Below are 23,551 nucleotides of genomic sequence, written 5' to 3'. Positions count from 1 at the left end.
AGAGAAAGGATACATCCAAAATACAAAGGATATATACAAAAGAAAGCTAGAAAGGAATGGATAGTAAAAACTTGTGACTGACCACTCCCGACACAGCTAGACTGGAATCGGTCCTTAAGTTGAAATAATTCACATGCTGGGCAAACAATTCTCCAAATCCCATTCCAAAGCAGCAAAACATGGAGAAGCTGATGCTTCTCATCTCGCCAGGAGAAGAACGTGTTGCTGTTGAATGTTTTCCCCAGCAGCTGAGTGCTGGATAAATGGCAAGCTCTCCCTGTCCTCACACAGATTTCTCCCTGCTGCAGGTACGTGAAGGGCTACCCCCCAAACTCGCCCTACATCGGGAGCTCCCCGACCCTGTGCCACCTGCTGCCCGAGAAAGCCCCGTTCTGCTGCCTGAGGCTGGACAAGGTGAGCCGGGGCTGTGGGGGCTGCCTGGGGCTGAGCCCCCCCAGGACGTGCCCGCTGAGTGCTGGGCTGTCCCACCCCCACAGGGCTGCAAACACAACAGCTTTGAGGATGCCAAAGCCTACGGCTTCAAGAACAAGCTGATCATCGTTTCTGCAGAGACAGCGGGGAACGGCCTCTACAACTTCATCGTCCCGCTGCGCGCCTACTACCGCTCCCGCAAGGAGCTCAACCCCATCGTGCTGCTGCTGGACAACAAGCAAGTACTTCTCCAGGGGTGTTCTCCCTCCCACAGAGCCTCCCTGCATTGCCCGGGCAGTTTGTGCTGTGGGGTGGGAGTGTGAGGGAGCAGTGGTGCCATTGTGGGGTACCTGGGCTGGCTGGCGCTGGGGTTTTGTGTCTGTCTCTGCTGCATGGACATGCTGAACCACCTCGCTCTCTGTGGCTCTCCCCCCAGGCCTGAGCACCACTTTCTGGAGGCCATCTGCTGTTTCCCCATGGTGTACTACATGGAGGGCACCATTGACAAGTAGGTGTTCCCACGGATGGCTGTCGTGCCTGAATTGTTGCATTTAGCCCAGCCCAGACTTTTCGGTCACCCCGTGAGAAGCCCCAGGGTTGGTAGCGTAGAGCTGAGCCCACCTCGGGCTTCTCGAGTTGTCAACCCCTCCCTGGGAGATGGGAGCAGGTGAAGAGCAGGTTGGGAGCAGCCTGGGCTCGCCGTGGAACCCCTGTGCTGCTTCCCTGTGTCGTTTCCAAGGGCTGACCCTGCGCTCTTGTCTTTGGGATCTGCCCAGCCTGGACAGTTTGCTGCAGTGTGGCATCATCTACGCTGACAACTTGGTGGTGGTGGACAAGGAGAGCACCATGAGTGCTGAGGAGGACTACATGGCAGATGCCAAGACCATTGTCAACGTCCAGACCATGTTCAGGTGAGGGTGACCACTGCTGGGGAGAGGACCAGGACGGGTGCCAGTGCCTGGGGTGGTGGCTATGGACAGTGGGACACATCTGGCACTGGGTTTGCTGCAGGAAGCAGCATGTAACCAGCTATTTCTGACCTCAGACAGCACAGGGATGACTGTGGTCTTCCTCAGGCTTTAAATCCTCAGAGACAGCTGCAGGACAACAGATCTCTTTCCATTGCAGGCTCTTCCCCAGCCTCAGCATTATCACGGAGCTGACCCACCCCTCCAACATGAGGTTCATGCAGTTCAGAGCAAAGGACAGTTACTCTCTGGCCCTTTCTAAGCTAGAAAAGGTAAGAGGAGATTGTTCTTTGCATAGGGGCCTGGGAAGTCAACACTGACAGTGACTGACTACATTTGAGGTCCTGTGCTTTTCCCATGTCCAGAAAACCCAATCATGTCTCGCACATTTCCATGGAGAAAAAAATATCTTCTTTTTCTGCAGCGCAAAGATGCTGCCCTGGTTTCCTCCTGCCACACTCACCAGAAACATTACACCTGTGCCCTGCCATTGCCATGAACCCTCTAATTTTCTGTGCAATCTGAGCTCAAATTTCCCTTTCTTCTTGCAGAGAGAGCGAGAGAATGGCTCCAACCTGGCCTTCATGTTCCGGCTGCCCTTCGCCGCCGGGAGAGTCTTCAGCATCAGCATGCTGGACACGCTGCTCTACCAGGTGAGACACAGCCCTGCAGCTGGGGCATCCCCCAGGGAGCAGCTGAGCCGACCTTTCCCTGGTTTTCCTGCCCAAATGTCTCCGCAGTCGTTCGTGAAGGATTACATGATCACCATCACTCGGCTGCTGCTGGGCCTCGACACCACGCCGGGCTCCGGGTACCTCTGTGCGGTACGTGCCGAGTCCCTTGGGGTGAAACCATCAGCCAAGGGGGCCTGGATCTACTGGCATCTGTCACCCTGTGCATGGGCTTGGGGGCTCCCCTCTTCTGCAGATCTGGGGGGGAGCAGTGTGGGGTTATGGGGTCCCCAGGAGAGAGCAGTGTGGGGTTATGGGGTCCCCAGGACGAGGTGAGAGATGAGGATTTGACTCCAAGTTCTCAGAAGGCTGATTTATTATGATCTATTCTATTCTTAAACTATTACTAAAGAATAGAGAAAGGATACAGACAAAAGGCTAGAAAATAATGAATAATAAAAACCCGTGACTCCTCAGAGAGTCTGACACAGCTGGGCTGTGACTGGCCATTAGTTAAAAACAATTCACATGCTGGGTAAACAATTCTCCAAATCACATTCTAAAGTAGCAAAACATGGAGAAGCTGAGGCTTCTCATCTTGCCAGGAGAAGTAATCCTGGTGAAAGGATTTTTCAGAAAATATCACAGTGACAGAGCAGCATTGCCAGGTCATTGTTCCCCTCCATTTTGGGGAACCTCAGTGCTGCCAAAAGCCCAGGAGCTGCCAAGGACCAAACTCTCTGTTTTGAAGGCTGAGGTCAGAAATTGCCCCTGATTTTCTTGTGGAAATCACTTTTGGCACGGTCATGGATGGGCTGGGGTGGAGCTCAGGAGCAGCCTGAGGTGCAGTGGGGAATCCATGCTGGCCCTGCATTGGTCCATGCTGGCCCTGTGTCGGTCCATGCTGGCCCTGTGTTGCTCAGATGAAGATCACTGAGGATGACCTGTGGATCCGGACGTACGGACGCCTCTTCCAGAAGCTCTGCTCCTCCAGTGCCGAGATCCCCATCGGCATCTACAGGACGGAGTCGCACATGTTCGCCACCTCCGAGGTAGGGCACGGGCTGGGAAGGGGCTGTGGTGCCAGCCAAGCCGGGATCCAGGAGGGTGCTGGAGCTCCTCAGAGCTGGGTGCAGCAGAGTGGGGAGGGGAGAGCAGGGGAAAGGGAATTTTTGTGTTTATTTCATTCGAGTGGCCGCGCTGGGTGGTGCTGTCCTGGTTCCCCAGCTGGGTCTCCAGGCAGTGCTGGATGTTCTCGGCTCTGCCACACCCTGGGCACCTTGGGGAGCAGGGTGGGCACAGCAGGGCTGCCCTTTGCTGCGCTGACTCGTGGTTTTCCCTTCTCCTCCCCTGCTGCAGCCCCACGACATCCGAGCGCAGGTGAGTGCCGCTCGCGCCCGGCCGTGCCCCCCGTCCCCACCCTGGCTGAGCCCTGGGCTGGCCCTGGCCACAAGAGCCACCCCCTGCTTTGTGCCAGCTCCCAGCCCCAGTGCCAGCGCAGCCTGCCTGTCCCCATGGACGGGAGATACTGGCTGAGCCTCAGTGCCCTGATGTAATTAACCGGGATCAGGAGCAAGGGAGCAGCCAGGATCCCTTTAAATACCTTCAGCGTTCAACTTTGCAAGGAGGCAGTGACAGGGAGCTGAAAGTTGACATTTAATTAAATGCAACCCAGCTCCTTGAGAGGCCTTAAAAGGCTTCATTAATAAATTCCTGCTCACCAGCGGGGATTGCTGGGTCAGACATGTGGCAGCACAGATGCAGTAAGAGGGAAGAGAGGGAGATGAGGGCATGGCTGCTCCTTGGGCAGATATCCCAGAAGTGATCCTGTGTGAGATGCCCACAAGACTCCCCTCAGCTTATCCAAGGGAAGCTGTGGCTGCCCCTTCCTGGGAAGTTCAAGGCCAGGTTCGACAGGACTTGGAGCAGCCTGGTGTGGTGGACCATGGCAAGGAGTGGGCAAGGAGTGAGTGCCTTCCAATCCAAACCACTCTGGGATTCGGTGAACTCTGCCAGCCTGGCGGTTCTTGCAGTGCAGAGAGAAAATGCTGGGAGAGCCCATTGGGGTCAGAGGAAGGAACCCAAAAAACCCCAAAATAATCTCTCCCCGTGGGAGAGACCCCACCCTGTGGGAGAGATCGCACCATGCCAGGCCCAGGCCAAAGCCCCCTTGGCCACCCCCCATCCCGCGTGACCTGCTGGGCTTCTAGTCACAGATCTCAATCAATGTTGAGGACTGCGAGGACACCAAGGACGTCAAGGAGCACTGGGGCATCAAGACGAGCCACCACCGCAACTCGTGCTCCAGCGACCAGTCGGAGCACCCGCTGCTGCGGCGCAAGAGCATGCAGTGGGCGCGGCGCCTCAGCCGCAAGGGCAACAAGCACTCCAGCAAGACGGCCGAGTGGATCAGCCAGCAGCGCCTCAGCCTGTACCGCCGCTCCGAGCGCCAGGAGCTCTCCGAGCTCGTCAAGAACCGCATGAAGCACCTGGGCCTGCCCACCACCGGGTACGGTAAGTGCCGCCGCCGCAGCGCCCGCGGGCTCCTCAGGTAACCCCGGCCCGGCCTAACCCGACCCCTGAGCCAGCCTAACCCCACGCCAGCCTAACCCCATGCCCGGCTTAGCGCCGAGCCCGTCCCAGCCGGGCTGCGCCTCATCCCCGGCTTGCTTGTGCTTGTGCAGCCCCAGGCTGGGGTCCCCCCACGCAGCCCCCCTCCCTCCCCTGGCACCCCCGGCCAGCTGCAGGCAGCCCCCCCATCTCTGGGCTCTGGGATGGCTCCAGGCAGGCGTTGGCAGTGGCAGAGTGGCCCCTGTGCCTGCAGCAGGGCCCGGTGTCCCCACACGGCCCCGTTTGTGCCCCACTTTCTGGCCATGCAGAGATGGTGGTTCAGGACAGCCCGAGCCCAGGTCAGCACAAACCTCGTGCCCAAGAGCCCCCGTAGTTTGGCAGGGAGAGGCCCAACCCCGTCAGCTGGCGCAGCCCCTTTCTTTATGGACTTTAATCTGTCGTAAACTCTCTGTGGAAAAGCTCTCGGTAGCTGCAGGGCTGAGTTGCTTCATTGCGTGTGACACGGGTGTGTGGCTGTGACAGCCACGGCGCTCAGGGTCCCTCTGTGCAGCCACATCTCTCGTCAAGCTTGAACCTGCCCGTCGGTGCTGGCATCTGTGTCACCCTGGACAGCTCCCAGCCCTCAGTTATGACAAAGTCTGTAGCCCACAGCTCCTTTTGTTTGGTTGGTTTGGTTTTTTTTTATTTTCTTTCTTTCTTTGAAGCCATCCTGTGCTGCTGCTTGTCTGCTCCATCCTCCAGGAGTGTCTGTCCACCCCCTGCCCACACTCAGGCTGGCAGTGAGCCCCGGCTGGGATGGGAGCTGATTTTGGGGTGGGATTCCTCCTTTCCCCTCTTGGCTCTAGGCACGGGAAGGAAGAGGAGCAAACGTCCAGGAGTGCAGTGCAGGAGGGTTTTGGAGTGGTTTGGAGTGGGGGCCCAGGGTGGTTGTGGCACTGCCAGCATCCCCAGGGATGGGGGCAGGAGAGCTGGAGTGTGGTGGGACGGGGCAAGGACGGGGACTGCAGGCAAGGCCTTGCAGGGGTGTACCCCCCTCTCCTGTTTTCCCTTCATCCCCAGTCCCAGCAGTTTCTGTGGCAGTTCCAGGGGGGCTGTCTGGCCTTGGTCAGGCTTGAGGCACATCTTGGGGTCAGGTCAAGGCTGGCAAATTTTGGTTGAAGCAAACTGGGGGAGCTCTGGCAGGAGAGGGGACAGTGAGGGGGTGCAGGACAGGGACACTGGGCACAGCTGGGGACCAGCAGCTCCTTGGGCACCCAGCAGTGCAGGGACTGTGTGTTGTCACCCTGTGTCACTGTCAGTGTCTGGACACCCATGCAAAACGTTGCTCTGCCTTCTGCCCCTTTCCTTTTTCTTTTGCTCACGTTTTGGCTGCAGCGCAGGAGCTCGTCTCTGATATTTGCCAAACCATGGCTTGCTGACCTCTCTCTCTCTCTCTGTTTATGTCTGTGCCTTTCCCTGTATGTTCTGTAGAGGATGTAGCAAATTTAACAGCCAGTGATGTGATGAATCGGGTAAACCTGGGATATTTGCAAGGTAATTCCCTTTCCCTGGGAGTCCCGCGTGACTCATGGCGTGCAGCGTACAACAAGATCATGCCAGCTAAGCCCAAACCTCACCCTTGCCAGTTTTCACCTTAGATCCCCGAGCTTTCAGCACTAATTTGTTGGGTGGCGTTGGAAAACCAATCAGTGTCCCGTGGTGGTGGTGCAAACGCAGGGCTCTGCCTGGTCAGGGAGAGAGAAACCTCAGGGACCCTTTTGTAGCTGAATTCCTACAGGGAAATCACAGCCCTTGGCTTTCATTGACAAAACCCTCCCTCCATGGCTCTGTGAGGGGGTTTTGGGCTGGACAGCCAGTGGCAGCTTGAGGAGGGGACAGGAGGGGGACAAGAGCTGCCTGTGCATGCTGTGATGAGATGCTGGAGCTCCTGCTGGGGCAGCCACACTCCAGGGCAAGGCAGAGCTTTAAAAATCCCTTTGCACCCCTTGGTTTGCCTTCCTGGACCCCTCTCCAGCATCAGGAGACCCCATTTTGTGACCAGGGGTGCTGGGCTCAGCATGAGGGAGCAACAGCAGCCACAGGGGCCACTGGTGCTGCAGCCACCCCGGGCACCTCGTGGGGCTCTGTGGGACCTACCAGGTTTTCCCATCTTTTTTTTCACCTTTACACCAGCGTGCAACATGCCCTGGAAAGGCTCCTTTTTACTGCAGCAGCCCCAAGATCAGCAACAGCCCATCCCAGCTTCATTTTTGGCTTCACTAGCCCAGGCTTAAGGTGAAACGTTGGCATTTCCTCACAAAGCGTGTCCTCCATGAGCCAGGCAGAGTATATTGCCTGGGGCAGTGGAGGGGCAGCAATATACTCGTGTGCCCAGCAGGGCCTGGCTTGGCTGCATGGGCTCAGGGAACTTCCATGGGGCAGGGAGAGCTGCCCAGAGCCAGAGCCCGGCCCCACGTCCCTGTCATGTCACCCCCGTGTGTCCCGTGGGTCCCAGGGTCTGTGTGCCACCCCTGCCCTGGCATTGCCACCCCACCCCTGTCTCCCTGTAAGGCTGAGCACTGGGATGGCCAAAACCCAAACCTGGTGGCCCCAGGACAGGACAGGACCCCTGGCAGAGGTTGGGGTCCCTGGCAGCACCTCCCGAGGGTCCCCCTGGCTGCAGCACCTTCTGTAGCCTCAGAGGGGACAGGGTGTGTGTGAGCAGCCACACCAAGGTCTGGGTGCCCCTGCAAGCACTGCTGGACGTGGCACAGCCCTGGGGATGCCCTGGGGTGTGCCTTGGCGAGGACACCTCGGGAGGAAGCTGTATTCCTGTGCTGGGTGCCCGTGGTGGCTGGAGCTGCGTCTGAGGGCTGGAGCAAAGCAGTGCCAGGGTGATCTGGCACCCGTTGGCATTGCTGGGACAGGAGACCCTGGCTGGGGACATCCCCCATGCCAGGCAGGGGTGGGGAGGTGGGAGCAGCAGGACAGGCCACAGGAGCAGCCCCAGCCTGGAGTTAATGCCCATCCCAGGGCTGGGTGCCCCCAGAGCAGCTCCATCTGCTCCATCTGCACCATCTGCTCCTCAGAGGGGCCTTTCCCAAAGCCTGGAGAGGAGTCCCAGTGAGAAGCCTTGCAGCGAGCTGGTGTCCCCCCGTGCTCCTCATGCTGCCCCCGCGTCCGTCTGTCCGTCCCCTCCCCACCCTGTCCATCCACACCCCATCACCCTGTCTGGAGATGGTGTCACCTGTCGCAGCTTCACCCCCCCCCCGGCACCCGCAGCCTCGCACCCCCATCCATTTCACCATGATCTTGTTCTTGGCTATCTCGGGGAGCACAGGGGCCCCCCATCACTGACACCCCCTGTCTGCCCCCGTGGGTGCTGCTCTTGGTGGCCCTGAGCCCCCCTGGGAGGGCACTTGGTTCAGAGCCATCCCCAACACGGCATCGATGGCTCTGGAGCTCCGTGGAGGTGATTCCCCCTGGGCAGGGGAAAGGAGCAGTCCCTGCACTGATCCTGGGCCTGGATGGAGCTAAACTGAGAAACTGAGAGGGGGAGAGGTGGGCAGAGCTCTGGGGCGGCCCCGGGGGGGTTCAGCTGCCCTGAGCCATGGTTGGACTCGTGCTGTACCTGACACAGCAGGACTAACCTGTTCCCTCTTTTGCACTGCACCAAGGTAAGACTCTCGCTTTATTTCTGGGGGGAGTGGGGACTTTGAAGAGTTACCCAGTCCCCTGGGCTGTGCTGTGGTGGGGAGAGCCTGGGGAGGTGAGGAGGGAGGTGGCAGTGACATTCTTGGTGCCCTCCTGGTGGCAGTGACATTGCCCACGGCTTCTCCTGGTGAAGGGACCCATTTGCCAGGATGGGATCTGTCACCTGGCCTGTTGGGGTGTCTCTGGGGGTGTCCCTGCCTCACCAGCCCTGTCCCTGCTCTTGCAGATGAGATGAACGACCACCAGAACACCTTGTCCTATGTCCTGATCAATCCCCCCCCGGACACGCGGCTGGAGCTCAACGACATCGTGTAAGTGTCAATGACATCGTGTAAGTGTCAATGACATCGTGTAAGTGTCAATGACATTGTGTGAGTGTCAATGACATTGTGTAAGTGTCAATGACATTGTGTAAGTGTCACCTCACCCTGTCCCCACACTGTCCCAGTGCCATGAGCTGCCACCATCCCGTTATTCCCTAGGATTTCTCATAAATACCCATAAAAGAGGGTTTTGCCGCTTTCCCAGGTCATTCCAACTCCCTGTGCTCCTGAGCCCAAAGCACCCCAGCCCCATCTTAGCTCCCATGGGCACTGTGGGATTCTCCTTTGGTTTTTGCCACTGAGGAATAAGTCCTGATTATTTGTTCTATTATTTTATGGCATTTACACTAACAACTCTTACCAATATATTCAGGAGTTATTCCTGAGGAATAATTACCCCATGCTCTGAGGAATAACTCCTGATCATTTATTCCATTATTTTACGGCATTTACACGAACACCTCTTATCATTTAACACCTTTCATTCAAACGACCGCCATGCTCTGCAAGCATCACACCCCCACGGGGCCATCCCTGTGCATCCTGGCCCGAATTCCAGGGCAGCTGTGGTGTCCAGCAGTGTGACAGGGCCGTGTCCCACAGGTACCTGATCCGCTCCGACCCCCTGGCCCACGTGGCCAACGACGGCCACAGCCGCAAGAGCAGCTGCAGCAACAAGCTGGGCTCGGGCAACCCCGAGACGCGCGACGAGACCCAGCTGTGAGCGCTGCCAGGGCGGGCAAGGACAGCCTGGCACGGCCCGGCCCGGCCCCATGGAGGCGCTGCCCAGCCCGGCGGGGATGCCCAGCCCGGCCGTGCCCACGGGAGGATGCCCAGCCCGGCCGTGCCCACGGGACGATGCCCAGCCCGGCCATGCCTGCGGGACGATGCCCAGCCCGGCCGTGCCCATGGGAGGATGCCCAGCCCGGTGGGGATGCCCAGCCTGGCCGTGCCCACGGGACGATGCCCAGCCCGGCGGGGATGCCCAGCCTGGCAGTGCCCACGGGAGGATGCCCGGAGCCCCAGCACGGCCGGACGCAGCCGGTGGCCGTGTGTGCCCCCGGGGATTTTAACTTTTCTACCGATACCGCAACTAGTGAGACAGCGTTCGCTGGTGCTGGTGGGACGGGGCTGAGCCCAGATGCCAATGGGAGCAGGGCTGGGGTTGCTGGAGGGTGCAGGTTGGTAAAGACAAGAGGAAAACTGCACCGAGACCCTGCTCCTCTTCCTCCTCCTCCTCTTCCTTCACCAGGTGTCCCCCAGGGTGCCCAGACTCCTGCTCTGTCGCTCATGGTCTTCATCCTCGGCTGGGTTTCTGTTCTGGGCACTGGGTGAGGACTCTGGTGGCCGTGGCACAGCCGGGATGGAGGGGACAGGGCACAGCAGGGCCCCCACGCCTTGGGGCACCTCACAAACCAGAGCACGCCAAGCCCAGGGCACCGAGAGGGGGCCAGATCTGTGACAGAGCCTTGGGGCACCTCACAAAGCAGGACACCCCAAGCCCAGGGCACCGAAAGCAGGGCCAGCTCTGTGGCAGTGCCCTGGAGCCCCTGGGTTTGTGTCCTGCTGGGGCTGAGCTGCTGCTGCTGGGCTGGCTGGGCTGTGCAGGTTTGGTGGCTCCATTCACCCTTTCCAGCCAGGGCAGTCTGGAGTCCAACCCCGCTGTGTGTCCCGGCCGTGTCCTGCTGTCCTTCCCCTCCCCGTGGTCGCAGCTGGTGGCGCCGTTATGGCAGCGGGTCCTGCCTGTCCCCACAGCCCCCCCTGCTCGGCTCTGTCCCCCCTGTCCCCGTGGCTTCCCCTGCAGCAGAGGTGCATGAACGTCCCCCCCGACCTGCAGGGCCCCGGCACCACCACAAACACCAGATGTGTTTCCATTCTGCTTTTGCACATTCTGCAATGGTGTGGAAAGGGTTTATTTGACTGCCAAGTGAATAACTGAGTTGTTGACTTTCTATACTTTCATGTTCATATCTTACAATTCCAATGTGATTTTTTTTTTGTTGTTTTTTAGCAAGGAGCTTGTAAAGCACATGGCCATGAAATCCCATCAGCTTCCTGCACTCACTGAATGGTTTATTGCCATTGCCATTCACTGTTTGCTCCCCAATGCACCCCCAATCAATGTTTACAAAGAAAACAAAAAAGAAAACAAGCCAAAACCTGATTTAAGTGAGTTTTAAACAGCTGGGGAGATGCCCCAACCTGTGGGGATGTGCTGCCCATCCTGCCCATGGCCCTGAGGGAGGGCAGAGATGCCCAGGGCAGGACCAGTGCCAAGGCTGTATCACCTCGAGAAGGTTGAGAGGGACCTGCTGTGCCTGGATGAGGTTTGGGGTCCAGATTTTATTTTTTTTTATTGTTGTTTTTTCCTGAAGTGCCAGGCAGGAGCCCCTGAGTGGTGGCACATCCCAGGCTTGGTGAAGTACCACAGGTAAAAGCAAAGAGTGCAACCCTCCCACCCTGCTGAGCTGTGGGCACACACAGAACTGCCTTTAAAGCTTTTTTGGGTTGTTTTGATGGATTTTTAATGATTAGTTTTGGATCTGTTTGGTTTAGGCAGGCACAATGTTTTATTTATTTCTGTTTGTAGTTTCACATGCCAAATCTGTCATTTAAAAGTGGCAAAAAGAAATTATAGGCTAAAAAGTGGGTGTGGTTGGAGTACAAAAGGACATGTGGGCTCTGTGTAACTTAAAGCCTCAGGATGCTCAGATCATGGAGTGTGAATGTATTTAATTTTCTGAATTGAATTTATTATGGATCATTTTCCAAGCCCCACTTTGCTCTCAACGGAGAGTGGGACAAAGCAGTATTACAGGTTAGAGAAAACCAAACCAGCAAACAAACAAAAGCCCAGCCCAAATAAAACAAAAGGTGTGATTATTTGAATATATTTACTGAGAACATTTTTATTCTTTTTTGCTTGTTTGGCTGTGAGCTGCGTGTGAAAGCACAGGGAAGACAAAACAGCTCCTCAGCTCAACCCTCCCATGGCAAGAAAATTAAATTTCTTTTAAAAACCCCTTAATTTACTTAAAATTCCAGCCCCAGCCCTGAGCAGCCAGGTCAGCCTTGTGGCCAAATCCGGGGTCTGTGATCCAGAGGCTCCACTGGCCGTGGTGCTGGGTTCCCCCTTCCTCAGCGGGCACACACAGTCCAGGGAGAAAATAATCCCAGGAGGAAACTCGTGCCAAAAGGACTGAGGCCTCTGTGTGGTTTGTGATATTATCAGAATGCCCTGGATATTCCTGTATTTTGACAATGCTTCTGTTTGTTCAGTGTACAAATCCCTGCCTTTGAAGCAGAAGCTCCATGTACAAAGCCTCGGGTTCCTCCTCTGGTGTAAATTTCCAGCCGACCTTCCCATGGGATGGGGAAAAACCCTGTAAATACTCACCTGTGGCCAATGCAAGTCTGAGAACCAAGGGTTCATTTTTCTAATTCCTTAGCCTCAGTTACAATACTAATGTAAAAAACAAAAGCAGTTTATTTTTCTAATGGTCCTGGAAACGTTGATGCAGCGACAAAGAGTCGCTCCTGCCGCTGAAAGGGCCCACAAGGAGCTTCCATGGGAGCAGGAGAATGCCTACTGCTTCCAGCCATGGAAAAATCCCATTTTCTGCAGGAAATAGTTGTGTTCCAATGCAGAGACCTGGCAGGCCCTGGGGGATGCAGAAACAAGGACAGCTGGGATGTTTTGGGGCTCTCCAGCGCATGTTCCGTGTCCACTAACGGTTTGATATGGACTAAACCCACATATCCTGCATTAAACTCAACTACTCCAACCAGTGTTATCAGCATATTTATTTCCTGTTATCCCCCTTTTTATTTAACCTCTATAGAACAGGACAGTTTTATTCCAAGCTCAGCTCCTGCATGGATTTTTGTCAGCAGCAGCGACGGCCGTGGTTCCTCTGGGAGCCCCAGGGAGCTGCTCTGCTGGGATCAGCCAGCCAGGGGAGAGGGTTTTGTACAATTCTTGTGAAGATGCTTCACATTTCTGTAAAGATAAATGACAATAAAAGAGCTGCATGCAGCAACAGGAGGCACTGTGTCTGATTTTTCTGTTTTTTTCTGGGAGTTTGGTTTAAAATCTATGGGAAAACGTGGCTTAAGCTGAGGCTCAAGGCAGCTCTTCCCAACTTTAGTTTTTAACTTTATTTTCAAATTCTTTGTGCCCTCAGGCACAAAGGGCCTGCTGTGGAAGAAAGCTTTTAAAGACTCTTTAATTCATTTATTTAATCTTATTTTTATGATTTAATAAATGCATTAAATGTTGTAGGTATTTAAGGATTGTTTTTTTTAACTGATGTTTAGCCAAGATTCAGTACATGATCTTCTCCCTCCCAACACTTCAAAATTTGTCACTGGCTCCAAAGTTTCCAAGATTTCCAGGGAAGATCCCAACATTTCTAGAGCATGCTACACTCACACACAAAGATTTTAGCTTGGACATGAAATGCAGGTAAGCAGAGAATTTTTTAATCAGCATTTTAGGCAAATACTGTAAAGATCTATTTATTTAAAATTCCACAGAAGGACACAAACAATATCCCTTAAATACAGGAGATAATTCTGGGCTGAACACACACGTGAGGAACTGGAAGTAAAAGGACAGCAGAAGCCAAGTCCCTGCTAAATTGCTTTTTAATTATTGGCTTTAAACCAGACAAATCTGTACATGGAGAACAAAATCCTCTTGATTTTCCAGGACATCCAAATTGCAATGATTACACCCAAAATAAGGTGATTTTAACACCACCAAGAGCAGCTCTCACTGGATAAAACCCATCCAAGGCTGCAGAACAGGATTTAATGCTCTGTCCAAGGGGATTTCAGCACTTCCCAGCAGTGGATTCTTCACTTTTTCCTCTTGTTCCACCTTCCACGGCAGCAGGCACAGAAAAGAAGAGGAAATAACTCTGCAAAATGAACCAAAATTCATTCAAATATTTGCCTCAGTTGAGGAAAATCAGCTTCTAACACTTCAAATTCATTGATGCAGAGAAAAAAAATCCAGAGCACTAAAATATACATTAAAAATGATGGGGTTGGTGTGGCTGGGAAACAAAAAGGAAACCAAATCCAGGAAGGATTTTTTTTATTTCTGCTGTAAATTCAGTTTTTATGGTTATTCCCTGGAAAAGAGAGTGAAAAGAAAGAGGATTTCCTTTGCTAAGATTTCCAGGTAATGCCACAATAATTTGGGGAGGTTTATGGGCTTCAAACCATTCTTTCAAGTGCCTCATTTGAATTTTAACAAATGCTGGGTATTGAATATTTCATTATCCCTGCTGCACACCCTTCCCCAGAGGTTTTTTCTTCCTTCACTACAATAAATGTGTTATTTCCTAACAAGTTCAGAGGGATGGATCAGAAAACTCTGACAGGATTTCAGCACCAAGATAAAAGTGAATTTATATTTAGCACAGACGAGCAAATTAAATCCACCCTGCAATTTTTACGACTGGAATGCACCTGTGCTCAGCACAGGCTGGAGAAGGAAGGGGCAGAAAATTCCAGTTCTGGAATGGCATTTTCCTCGAAAATTTGGGTTATTTTTTTTTTTGAGAAGAGCTGAACTTACCACTTGGAGCAGAAGAGTAAAAATGCACATTTTCATAGACCCACAGGAAGGTTGAAATCTTCAAACCCTCTAAAACCAAACCAAGCCTTAACAAACCTGCAACAGAAAGCTCAGGGACATATTTTCTTTTTAGAATAACAACATTTTAAAAGCCTGTAATTATTTTTCACTTACTACATGGTAAGAGAAGTCCAGTGTCTGAGTGGTAACCTGGAATTAATTGTAAAATTTTCAGTGCATTGTGGAAAATACACTTAATTATAGTGGACCATATGAATATTCCGATTTTCAACTGGTCTGAAAAAGTTTATTATATAAAATTTCATTTATCTGAGGCATACAACCCCAAAATACTCCCCGGATTTCTTCAGTTCTGCAGACAAACAGCACTAAAATGGTACCAAATTTCTCCAAAATCTTCTTTTTGGAGTGATGTCCCTGGAGAACCCCAGCACAGCTTCATCCCAAGGATGCTCGGCATGTCCTGAGCCCCAAACCCACCCCCTCAGCCACCTGCCTGTCCTTCAGCTGCTGAAAATTAATTACATTTAACCCCCTAATTAACTGCAAGCCACTTAATTGGATAAGCACAGCAGCTTAGGGCACATCCACGAGGAGTGCTCCGTTCCAGGGGTGGGACCAGCACCAAATTCCCAGGAAAGTCAGCTCAGAGTGAACAGGAGACACCTCATTGCTACTATATTTAAACAATAAATCAAATAAAATAGAAAGTGAGGGGGTTTGGGGTGGTCTGACACTGCTCTGGTCATCAGTTCTGGGATTTGTGGGGGAAAAAAGCAAAAGGAATGGAAAATCAACGTTCTGAGATCTCATTCCTGTCATTCTTACTTCGAACCACAGCCCCAAACTCGAGAGATTTCTACTCAACTCCCCAGTGCAGTGGGGACAAAAATCACCTTTATTTCCTTGGCACCCTCAGCCCTCCCAGTGTAGTTGAAGGCTTCCAAAGTAAATCAGTATTTTCCAAATTATTTTGGATTATTTTGGCTTGAACTCTTCCCCCAGATGAGAGCAGGATGAAAATGGGACAAAACCACACCAAGTGGATGCAAAGAGCACACGGAACACACAGACTGATGGACAGAGCTGGAGAGGCACAGATTGCTTTAAAGCACTTTAAAGATGTACATTCTTGGATTTATTAGTGAGGGGTCCCAACAGAGCTCCCAGTTCCCCCTCCTGCCCAGGAAACACAACCAGAACCTGTGGGAGCAGCTGGGGGAGTTTTTATCCAGTTCTGCTTGTTTGGACAGGGCTGAGAGGGAACAACCCTGGCTCTAATCCTGGGGAAAACCAACCCAAACAAGCAGCTTAAACTGCAGGATGCCAATTTAATTCCATTTACCTGCAGGGATCCCAGCCCTGGGCTGAGGGAACAGGATTCCCCAACATTTCCCTGGTTTCAGGGATTTACATGAACTCTGCAAGGACAAAAGCAGGGATTTTTAGAAGTTATCAGGGTCCAGATCACCTTATTAGGATTTTAGGATTTTATTATGTTGTTATTAGGACATCAGGATTTTCTGCGCTTGGCAGGGAAGGGTTAAACATGAGGTCACTAAATCCTCTGTATTCAGAATTCCGTAAATTTAACCCAAACCTCAACACTGACTAGAAAATTACCAAAATTCTGCCACTGAGAGCCAAAGGAGCCCCAGCAGACAGATTCAAGAGTCTGATTAAATAAATCCTTAAACTATTTCCCATTTTCCTGAGTTTTTTGGTCCCACTGCAAGCTCTTGTCACAAAGTTACTGCAGCTCCCTGCAGGTGAAGCTTTACCAAAGAGAACAGCACATCTTTAAAGTGAATTAGTTCTGGGAGGGGATGAAGTGTCACACCAACAAAAGTACACATGAAATAAAAAGGAAATCAGTTAATGATTTTTATTAAATTTCAGTGTTTCATAAAATAAATATGGTTTATAATATCAAACAGTGAGAAATAAAGCACAAGCATGAAAAGCATGGTAACAAAAGTTCCACTCATGACGGTGTTTAATACTCAGCACTTTAGAAACCATAAAGCCTTTAATTATTTACAAGCAGCAAACTATCTAACATAATTTACAAAGTTGCAGCAGCCTAGTCAGGGAGTCCTGGAAGGGGAAAAACCACGGAGAGACTGCACTGGAAGACCTTCACTCTGCTCTAGCCAGCTTCACTTTCTGCCACCCCCCAGCTCCCCTATGTACAATAACTCTGCACCTTCCATCATCTCCAAGGTCAGTAATTCCTCTGGATTTAGAGATTTAGAGCTCAGTCCCTCTCGAGGGCGGGCAGGGCCTTCTGCACTCGAGAGACACAAATTCAAGTAACACTTCAAAGGAAAGTAAACATGTGCAAACCCACGTCAGAACCTACAGGAGCTGCAGGTAGTAAGTGTCAAATCCAGGGAGCAGGAGCTCGTTAGCAGATTAAATTAATTAGGGAATAGCTACAGAAACCTGCTTGGGAACCAGCTGGGGCCAAGAATGAGACATGGGAGTGGTTAAAAATAAAAACAAAAAACAAAAAAAAAAAAAGGAACTGCAAATGTACCCTGTTACCACAGACAAAAATTTAATCTGCTGAAACACAAAGACTTTTAAGGTCATAACTCAAGATTTAATATTTCAACATGAAAAGAAATCCAAGCCATTTGACTTATTTGGGCTTTTGAAACAAATGCAAATGTCTCTGTTTAAAAACTGCTTTCAAATGAGAAAAAACAAATCAATATATATTAATATATCACCCAAAATAAAAAACATAACACACTCTTCATTGTAGAGCATGCTGCTCATTCAGAATAAAGACAGGACAAAGAAAGTAGAATTACATTTCATGATGTAATAAAAACATTAAAATCTGTGATCATTAAGTGCACCATCGTACAGGAGTAGCGTGCTCAGAGTGGAAATGTTCTATACCTACCAGCATCCACCTTTATTAAAGCAAACAAATCTTTAGGACACTACCTGAAACTGAAATCAGTAATCACTGGGCTCCATTCAGCTTGCCTTAAGTTTCAGCCAGGCACATTCCAGCTAGTAGCACCTGTTATGCCTCTTCATGATTGTATTCCAGAGATCTTTTATATTTGTGAACAATTTTTTATATTTGTTTTTTTCTTTAGAAAAAGACTGGCTTTTTTTGCAATCCTTGCAATGCTTATCCTACACAGATCCTGCAAGTAAACTCTGTTCTGAGCAGCACAAGTTGGGGCTTTTATCAGAAATCTGAGAGCTGGACTTACGTTGGCAGTAGGTACAGTACAACAACTGGATGTATTCAACAGTTCCTCAAAAAGGTCTGAAAGGAAGATTTCCCTAAAGACTGTTTAAAAAACCAAACCAAACCCAAAGCACTTCACCCAAGATCTGTTCAATCCTTCTACCCAAGTTCGGAGCTTGCCAACTTTTCAGAACGCCAGGAAAAAGGAGGGAATGAGGTGGAGAGAGAGAGAATTAAATTATTCCCAATTTGTACCGATGAAAAGCTTCAAGTAAAAGGAAATCCACTTGTTCAAGATCTTGCTACATGCACAGTCCCTCGTCAGCTGAAAGCCACAGTAGTTAGCATTGGGTGTAACAGCAGATTCATCATTCATAAAAAACACTGGCACCGTTCCTTCATCCTCAAGAACTTGCATCCACGGTTCTCTGTCCCGAAGCTTCTTAAAAACTGTCCATGGTTCTGCACATCTCATACCAAACTGGAGGAAAATGGTAAACATGTCTTCTGTCAATGCAATCCCAGTGAGCCAAGCTTCTCCCCAGGAGCTGGGTGTCATTTCCGAGTCTGGCCCTTCTTTGGCACCGCGGGTCGCTTGGCCTGCCACAAGTGGTTGTGGATGGTGAGGGCGTCCACGCTCACTGACATGGTTTTGGCTGGGATCACGTTAAACTGTTTTCTGTCCGAGCTGTACTTATAGAGTTTATCAATCATTTTCTTGGTGATGCTCTTTGGCCCCGTCCCAGTGAGCTTGTAGATCTCCTCCGTGTCGGGGTAGTAGCAGTAAAGTGCTCGGAACTGGCAGCCGGCGTCGCGGAACAGGATGATGTAGTGGTTGGCATCACATTTCTCCAGCTCCTGCAGCAAAAACAACCAGGTACAGGGGCTGCTCACTGGCACAACCATGCCAAGCTTTAAGCTGAATACTGGCTCCTCTTACCATAATTTTCCGGCCCCTTTATAAAGCTAAAAGCAGAACTCTAAATACAGAGTTCCAAGTAAATACAGAATCGTGATTTCCATGTAGAAAGCAAAAAATGCTCTCTCCAGCCACCTTCTAGGAAATGGAATTCACGCTGCACAGCAGTGGGGTTATGAATTCAGCATTACAGACCCATGTGATTGAGAGTGCATTGGTAATTTTAATGTTTACCTCTAATATTGAGTTCTTATGTGGTTCGTTCACTTTTCCAGCAAGACAGCAGTGAGATATAGCATTGTGAATAATGGGTTTGTTGGATTTGCTGCTGGGCTCCTTAAATAATTTTGGACCTAAGGAAGATAAATAAGTCAAAATTATCTGCCTTACACTTATGAAAGCTAAGATTTTCATTAAAAGAGAAAAAAAGAAAACTCATTATTTTTCTAGAATGACTTACTTTTATAGATATTAAACAGAACAAAATACACCTGACAACTTCTCAAAAATAACATGAAACACATCACAGGTTTTCCTGACCTGTTATTCATAATAAATGAATAAAACAAACTAAAGAAAAGCAACTAAACCAAAACAAAGCAGGCACCTGTGTATTCTGCCACTGAAGCAATAGAAGATGCCGTGGAAGCATTCTCCCAGTCTCTCTCTGTGTTTCTGCTGGGATTTCTGCTCAGAATGGGTAAGGACTCCATTGATTCAACTCTGGGAGGGAAACAAATAAAAAATCACACGCCAAGGTTTTGGGGTTTGGCTCTGTAATCTCACATAAACGCTGCTGTTCCTGAATGGAACAGAATATTTTCCCTTTTCCTCCCCAGAACAGTCAGATTCCCCTTGCTAGAAATCAAAGCAAAGCTCTGACTCTGGGAGAAAATAAAACAAAATTCTAAGTTTGCACAGAACACTGCAGTTGGCAGCCACATACACCAGATGAATTCAGCAATGCTGATTGTGCTCCTCCTCTGCCAGTGAGGTGAAGCAAAGAGCACTGAAGCCCAAATCTGTTTCATGCCCCAGGACAGAGAAACCCCAGAGAAGCTGGCTGTACCTCTGAGAGGGAGTGCCACCAGAGTGAACACTTTCAGGCTCAGTTGTTGCTGCTGAGGCCAAAGACAGACTGGAACCAGACTGAGCACTGCTCAAATTATCAGCTACAAAACAGGAGAGAAAATGTCAAACACATTTGGTGACAGCAGATTTGAAACTCAGGGGGCGCAAACAAATCCAGTCCTTACGTGTGGAAGAACACTTGGTGCCTGAATCACTGTAAGATTCCTCACGATGGACTGACTTTGGCCTGGGTTTTTTGGGCTTGGATTTGGGCTTCCCAAGCCCTTGCTCCTCCAAAATTTGCTGCTGTTTTTTCCTCAGATATTCCTGCTTGATGAGCTCTCGCCGAGCCTTCTCCTCCTCTTTCCGTATCCGGTCCTCCTCAGCTTTGCGGCTGCCATGGAACACAAGGACAGTGAATTCAGCATGGAGCAACCTCCTGACCTTGAAATACAGAGAAATTCTTTGCTGTGCATCATTACCGAGCCTCATCCCTTTTCTGCTCCACCTCAGCCTCCAGCTGCTGCTTCCGCAGCCGCGCCTCCTCGGCCTTGCGCTGCTGCTTCAGGAGGAACGCTGCTCGCTTCTTGGCCAGCTCGTCCTCTGCCTTCTGCTCATCCTGAAAAACCCAAAGGGATGCAAAATCTAAGGAACAGTGGACAGTATATTAAGCTGGACATCACAAGTTTGCTGATGATTCCAGGAAAATTTGAAGAAAAACTATTACTTTAGGAAATCTTTACATTTTTAGAATTGATGATAAATCAAAACCTCTTATTGCTCAAGAAAATACTAAGAGAGAGTTTTAGTGTTCCCTTAAGTTTGTGAGGAGAAAAAAAGGGCTCATCTTACTCTGACTTGCTTTTAAATATCTTTAATTATCACAAAACCTTCTAGACCTCCTATGTACAATGTAGCTATGATGTGGGCCAGGATGCACACCACAAATAATCTCAGTGAATGACAATCAGTCCAAATTAATCACACTACAAAGACCTCAAAAGTTTAATTCCCTGAGACTAGTTTGACTTTCTTGAAAGAGAAATTAAAAGAGAAAGTATCATGTCAGCATGTTTGTGGTATTGAGAATAATCACTGCCAAACATAAATTAGGACACTAAATGTTTTGAGAGCAGATCTGTCTCTTTTTCCAGAGGTAATTGTTTTCCACTGCAGCTTTTTTATATCCAAATATTGCAACCAATGAGGGCTGTGCCCCATCAGGAGCCTGGGAAACACTAGTTCTAATGCTGGGTGAGTGTATAACAGGAACCAAAGAGAGAAAGGTAACACATTTACCTTGAAGAAAAAACCCACACCAGACTTCTGATCACCTTCACTAATCATATCCGCAGAGCTATCCTGGTTTTCAAGTTCTCCTTCATCTGGAGCTTTTAAGTCAGACAAATCTACTTCAATGAGATTGGCCTTGCTTCTCAGGGGCTCATCCACTGGGACATTTTCTTTTCCTGAGCCATCAGAAGAATTCAACCCTGTTTCCTTGAAGCTGTTATTCACCTCTTTGCCCATTTCAGATAGAATATTTGCATCTTTGGAGGTGGAGAGAACAAGTGCCCTTTGATTGCTCTCATCATGGAGTCTATAGGTATCAAAGAAACACTTCTCTTGGGAACCACTCCCATGGTCAGGGCTGCTTTCCAGTCCCACTTCTGTGGGTGTCTTTGCCAAGCTGTTGGGTGGGAAAGGCCTCAGATGTGGAAGGTTTTCTAGGCTGGGAGTTGGGGTTTTAACACGTGCTGAATTCTGCTGCCTGTCCTTAGGGACTTTCAGCTCTGAGGGCCTTCCTGGCCGGGGAGTCCTTCCTTGGCCGAGGCGCGGCGGCTTCCGCAGGCTGTTCATTCCAGTTGGAGACAGGGGCTCAACAAAATGAATTGAAGGCTTCACCTTTTGGTCCTGAGAGTTACTTCTGGTTCCTGGGGATGGCACTGTTGGAGATTTCATGAGCAGCTCCTGCTGCTGGGATATCTTTAGGATGGCCTGCTGCAGGGTGCTGATTGTTTCATTCAGCTTCTCGATAGAAAGATCACATTCGTTTATATCTGCTTCGGTCACGTTGTCTTCTAGGAGAGCAACAGAAATAATTTTACTTTTTTCCAGATCATGTATAGCAGAAGGGTCTTTTGCTTTGTGTTGCTCAGCAAAAGCCAGGCTTTCCTGCATTTTTTTTGCTACTTCTTGAGAATCATTGAGCATTTCTTCTCTCTCCTCCTCTTTCACAAGAAACTCCTCGGATTTGGAACCCAAAGAAACTTCATCTAAATCTTCCCCATTGTGCCGGGAAAATTCCTTTGCAAAATGTTCTGGTTTAACAGGTTGTGGACCATCAGGAGACTTCCCTTTTTTAACAACATGCAGGAAAGCTGCCTTGCCCAATTTTAGCCTCTGCCTCGCTGATAAGGCTTCCATCTTCTTCTTCTGAGCCTCTATGGCCCTGCGCTTCTCTTCCAGCTGCATGTGGAGCTGCACGAGCTCCGAAGCTAAAAGATTCACATTGTCCTTGTTCTGCCTGTTGGGGCTCTGCTCTCGCTTCTGTTTCCACGTGGTCAGTGGTGCAGGGCAGCTTTCTGACCCATCTGGGGTGGTTTTTTGGGAGCTACTGGTGCTGGACTTGGTCTCGTAGCTGTTGAGCCTCTGCAGCTTCCTCTCTGCAAAGCTGGTCATGCGGACACTGCCGCTGGCCATGGACACGCTGCTCACCTGGGAGATGGTGCTCAGGCAGGGGCTGGAGCGGCCACTGGCGTCGTCCTTGTCCTCGTGCTCCTTCACCTTCATGTCCTCCTGCAGCTTGGCAGACTCCTCCTCACCAATGTACTTAGTGACTACGGGATGGTTGTCTATGGCCACCAAATCCTGGTCAGCATCTTCCATGTCCAAGAGATCCGGCTCTGAGTCGTGTCTCACCATGGTCCAGGTTGTATCCTGAACGTGCAGGCTGAGACCTTTCCCATAACTCACATTGACTTTACTTGTTACCTCATCATCAGCTTTAGCAGCATGAAGAAAGAATCCTCCAGTGGATAGCTCCTGAGAGGAAGGATCTAAACTGCTACTGGCCAAAGGTCTGGAAGCTTCTATACCTGCTTCCCCCAGGGCCATTGCATCTGCAGAACTGGCATCTGCAACTGGAGTGAAATCAGAGCTAGAAATGGGAGTAAAAGTCCTATTGAGGTCATGCTCACCATGACTACTCGTGGCTTTCTTGCGGATCAAAGACAAGTGTCCTTCATTTAACCTCTTGGTTGCAAAACTCCTCTGTTTCCCCTCCCCACACTCATCCTCTTTATTGATGACCTGTTTCTCCTTGGCTGGCTTCAGGACTGCAGGCATTAAAGGCTCCAGGTAAAAACTCTCAGCTTTGCTGTCTGCAGGGTCACTGTTTGTTTTTGGAGACCACGCTGTGGCCACTATGCTGGGCACCCTGGCTGCTGCATTCTGCACCTCAGGGTCACCACGGTTTGGCCTTTCTTCAGATCTGATGATTGCAATGAGCTCTTCATCTTCATCCTCCATTTCTACATTGTTCAGCAAACTCTTCCCATTAGCTTTCACTGATGGAGGGTGGGGCTGATTTTTGGGGGTTACATTGACAATGTTGGAAGCAAGACTGTCCTTGCTGATGGACCTGGCCAGGCTAATGCTGTCACCAGAGCCAGGGTCCACATCAGTACTGGCAGAATGATGAAGAGCAAATGGTGTTGGCTGAGACAGAGGCCTAGAAAACATAAGAAGAATCTACTGACACTCAAGCACGACAAGGTACAATTTGTTGAAATAAAGACCATGATACAGAGAGCTAAAATAGTTGTTTTATTTTTAAAATGCATCCTGTACCACGAGTGACCAGCAATACCAAGCAGCAACTTCAGACACTTCCATTTTCAAGAGCACTTGCTGAAAATCACGGCTAACGAATTTTCAATTGCAAATCTAAAATCAGTCAGCTCTGAAAGTGCACATAAGGAGAAAACAAAATTAAGTGACTGTCAGTGCAGTTCTAGAGCAGTGATACCACATTACCACAATCAAATTGTCCCAGTATCATTTCCTCAAGCAATGCTGC

General features: G+C 50.3%; 2 protein-coding genes across 13 annotated transcripts in view; one reads left to right on the top strand and one right to left on the bottom strand.

Annotated features, from left to right (window-relative positions):
* Positions 1-10,687, top strand: part of KCNT1 (potassium sodium-activated channel subfamily T member 1) — a 77,474-nt gene extending 66,787 nt beyond the window's left edge. For 6 of the 10 annotated variants that reach the window (XM_058037956.1, XM_058037955.1, XM_058037961.1 and 3 more), the window contains 13 exons: positions 309-414; positions 498-670; positions 869-940; positions 1,209-1,343; positions 1,561-1,672; positions 1,952-2,053; positions 2,141-2,224; positions 2,995-3,123; positions 3,431-3,451; positions 4,282-4,585; positions 6,113-6,175; positions 8,562-8,646; positions 9,262-10,687. In XM_058037956.1, the coding sequence (XP_057893939.1) occupies positions 309-414; positions 498-670; positions 869-940; positions 1,209-1,343; positions 1,561-1,672; positions 1,952-2,053; positions 2,141-2,224; positions 2,995-3,123; positions 3,431-3,451; positions 4,282-4,585; positions 6,113-6,175; positions 8,562-8,646; positions 9,262-9,382 (1,507 nt within the window). In that variant the 3' untranslated portion in view covers positions 9,383-10,687. The remainder of the gene's footprint in view (positions 1-308; positions 415-497; positions 671-868; positions 941-1,208; positions 1,344-1,560; positions 1,673-1,951; positions 2,054-2,140; positions 2,225-2,994; positions 3,124-3,430; positions 3,452-4,281; positions 4,586-6,112; positions 6,176-8,561; positions 8,647-9,261) is intronic. The other 4 variants (XM_058037959.1, XM_058037964.1, XM_058037958.1 and 1 more) reach the window with 3 other exon arrangements.
* Positions 10,688-16,126: 5,439 nt separating this feature from the next.
* CAMSAP1 (calmodulin regulated spectrin associated protein 1) overlaps positions 16,127-23,551 on the bottom strand; it is a 32,839-nt gene continuing 25,414 nt past the window's right edge. For all 3 annotated transcript variants that reach the window (XM_058037945.1, XM_058037946.1, XM_058037947.1), the window contains exons 13-19: positions 20,770-23,203; positions 19,953-20,089; positions 19,656-19,864; positions 19,469-19,571; positions 19,007-19,122; positions 18,634-18,752; positions 16,127-18,338 (exon numbers count right to left, since the gene is read on the bottom strand). In XM_058037945.1, coding sequence (XP_057893928.1) covers positions 18,036-18,338; positions 18,634-18,752; positions 19,007-19,122; positions 19,469-19,571; positions 19,656-19,864; positions 19,953-20,089; positions 20,770-23,203 — 3,421 coding nt within the window. In that variant the 3' untranslated portion in view covers positions 16,127-18,035. The remainder of the gene's footprint in view (positions 18,339-18,633; positions 18,753-19,006; positions 19,123-19,468; positions 19,572-19,655; positions 19,865-19,952; positions 20,090-20,769; positions 23,204-23,551) is intronic.

This window comes from Melospiza georgiana, chromosome 20 (assembly GCF_028018845.1).
Source record: "Melospiza georgiana isolate bMelGeo1 chromosome 20, bMelGeo1.pri, whole genome shotgun sequence".
Lineage (NCBI taxonomy): Eukaryota > Metazoa > Chordata > Aves > Passeriformes > Passerellidae > Melospiza > Melospiza georgiana.
This window is presented reverse-complemented; position numbering and strand designations above follow the sequence as displayed.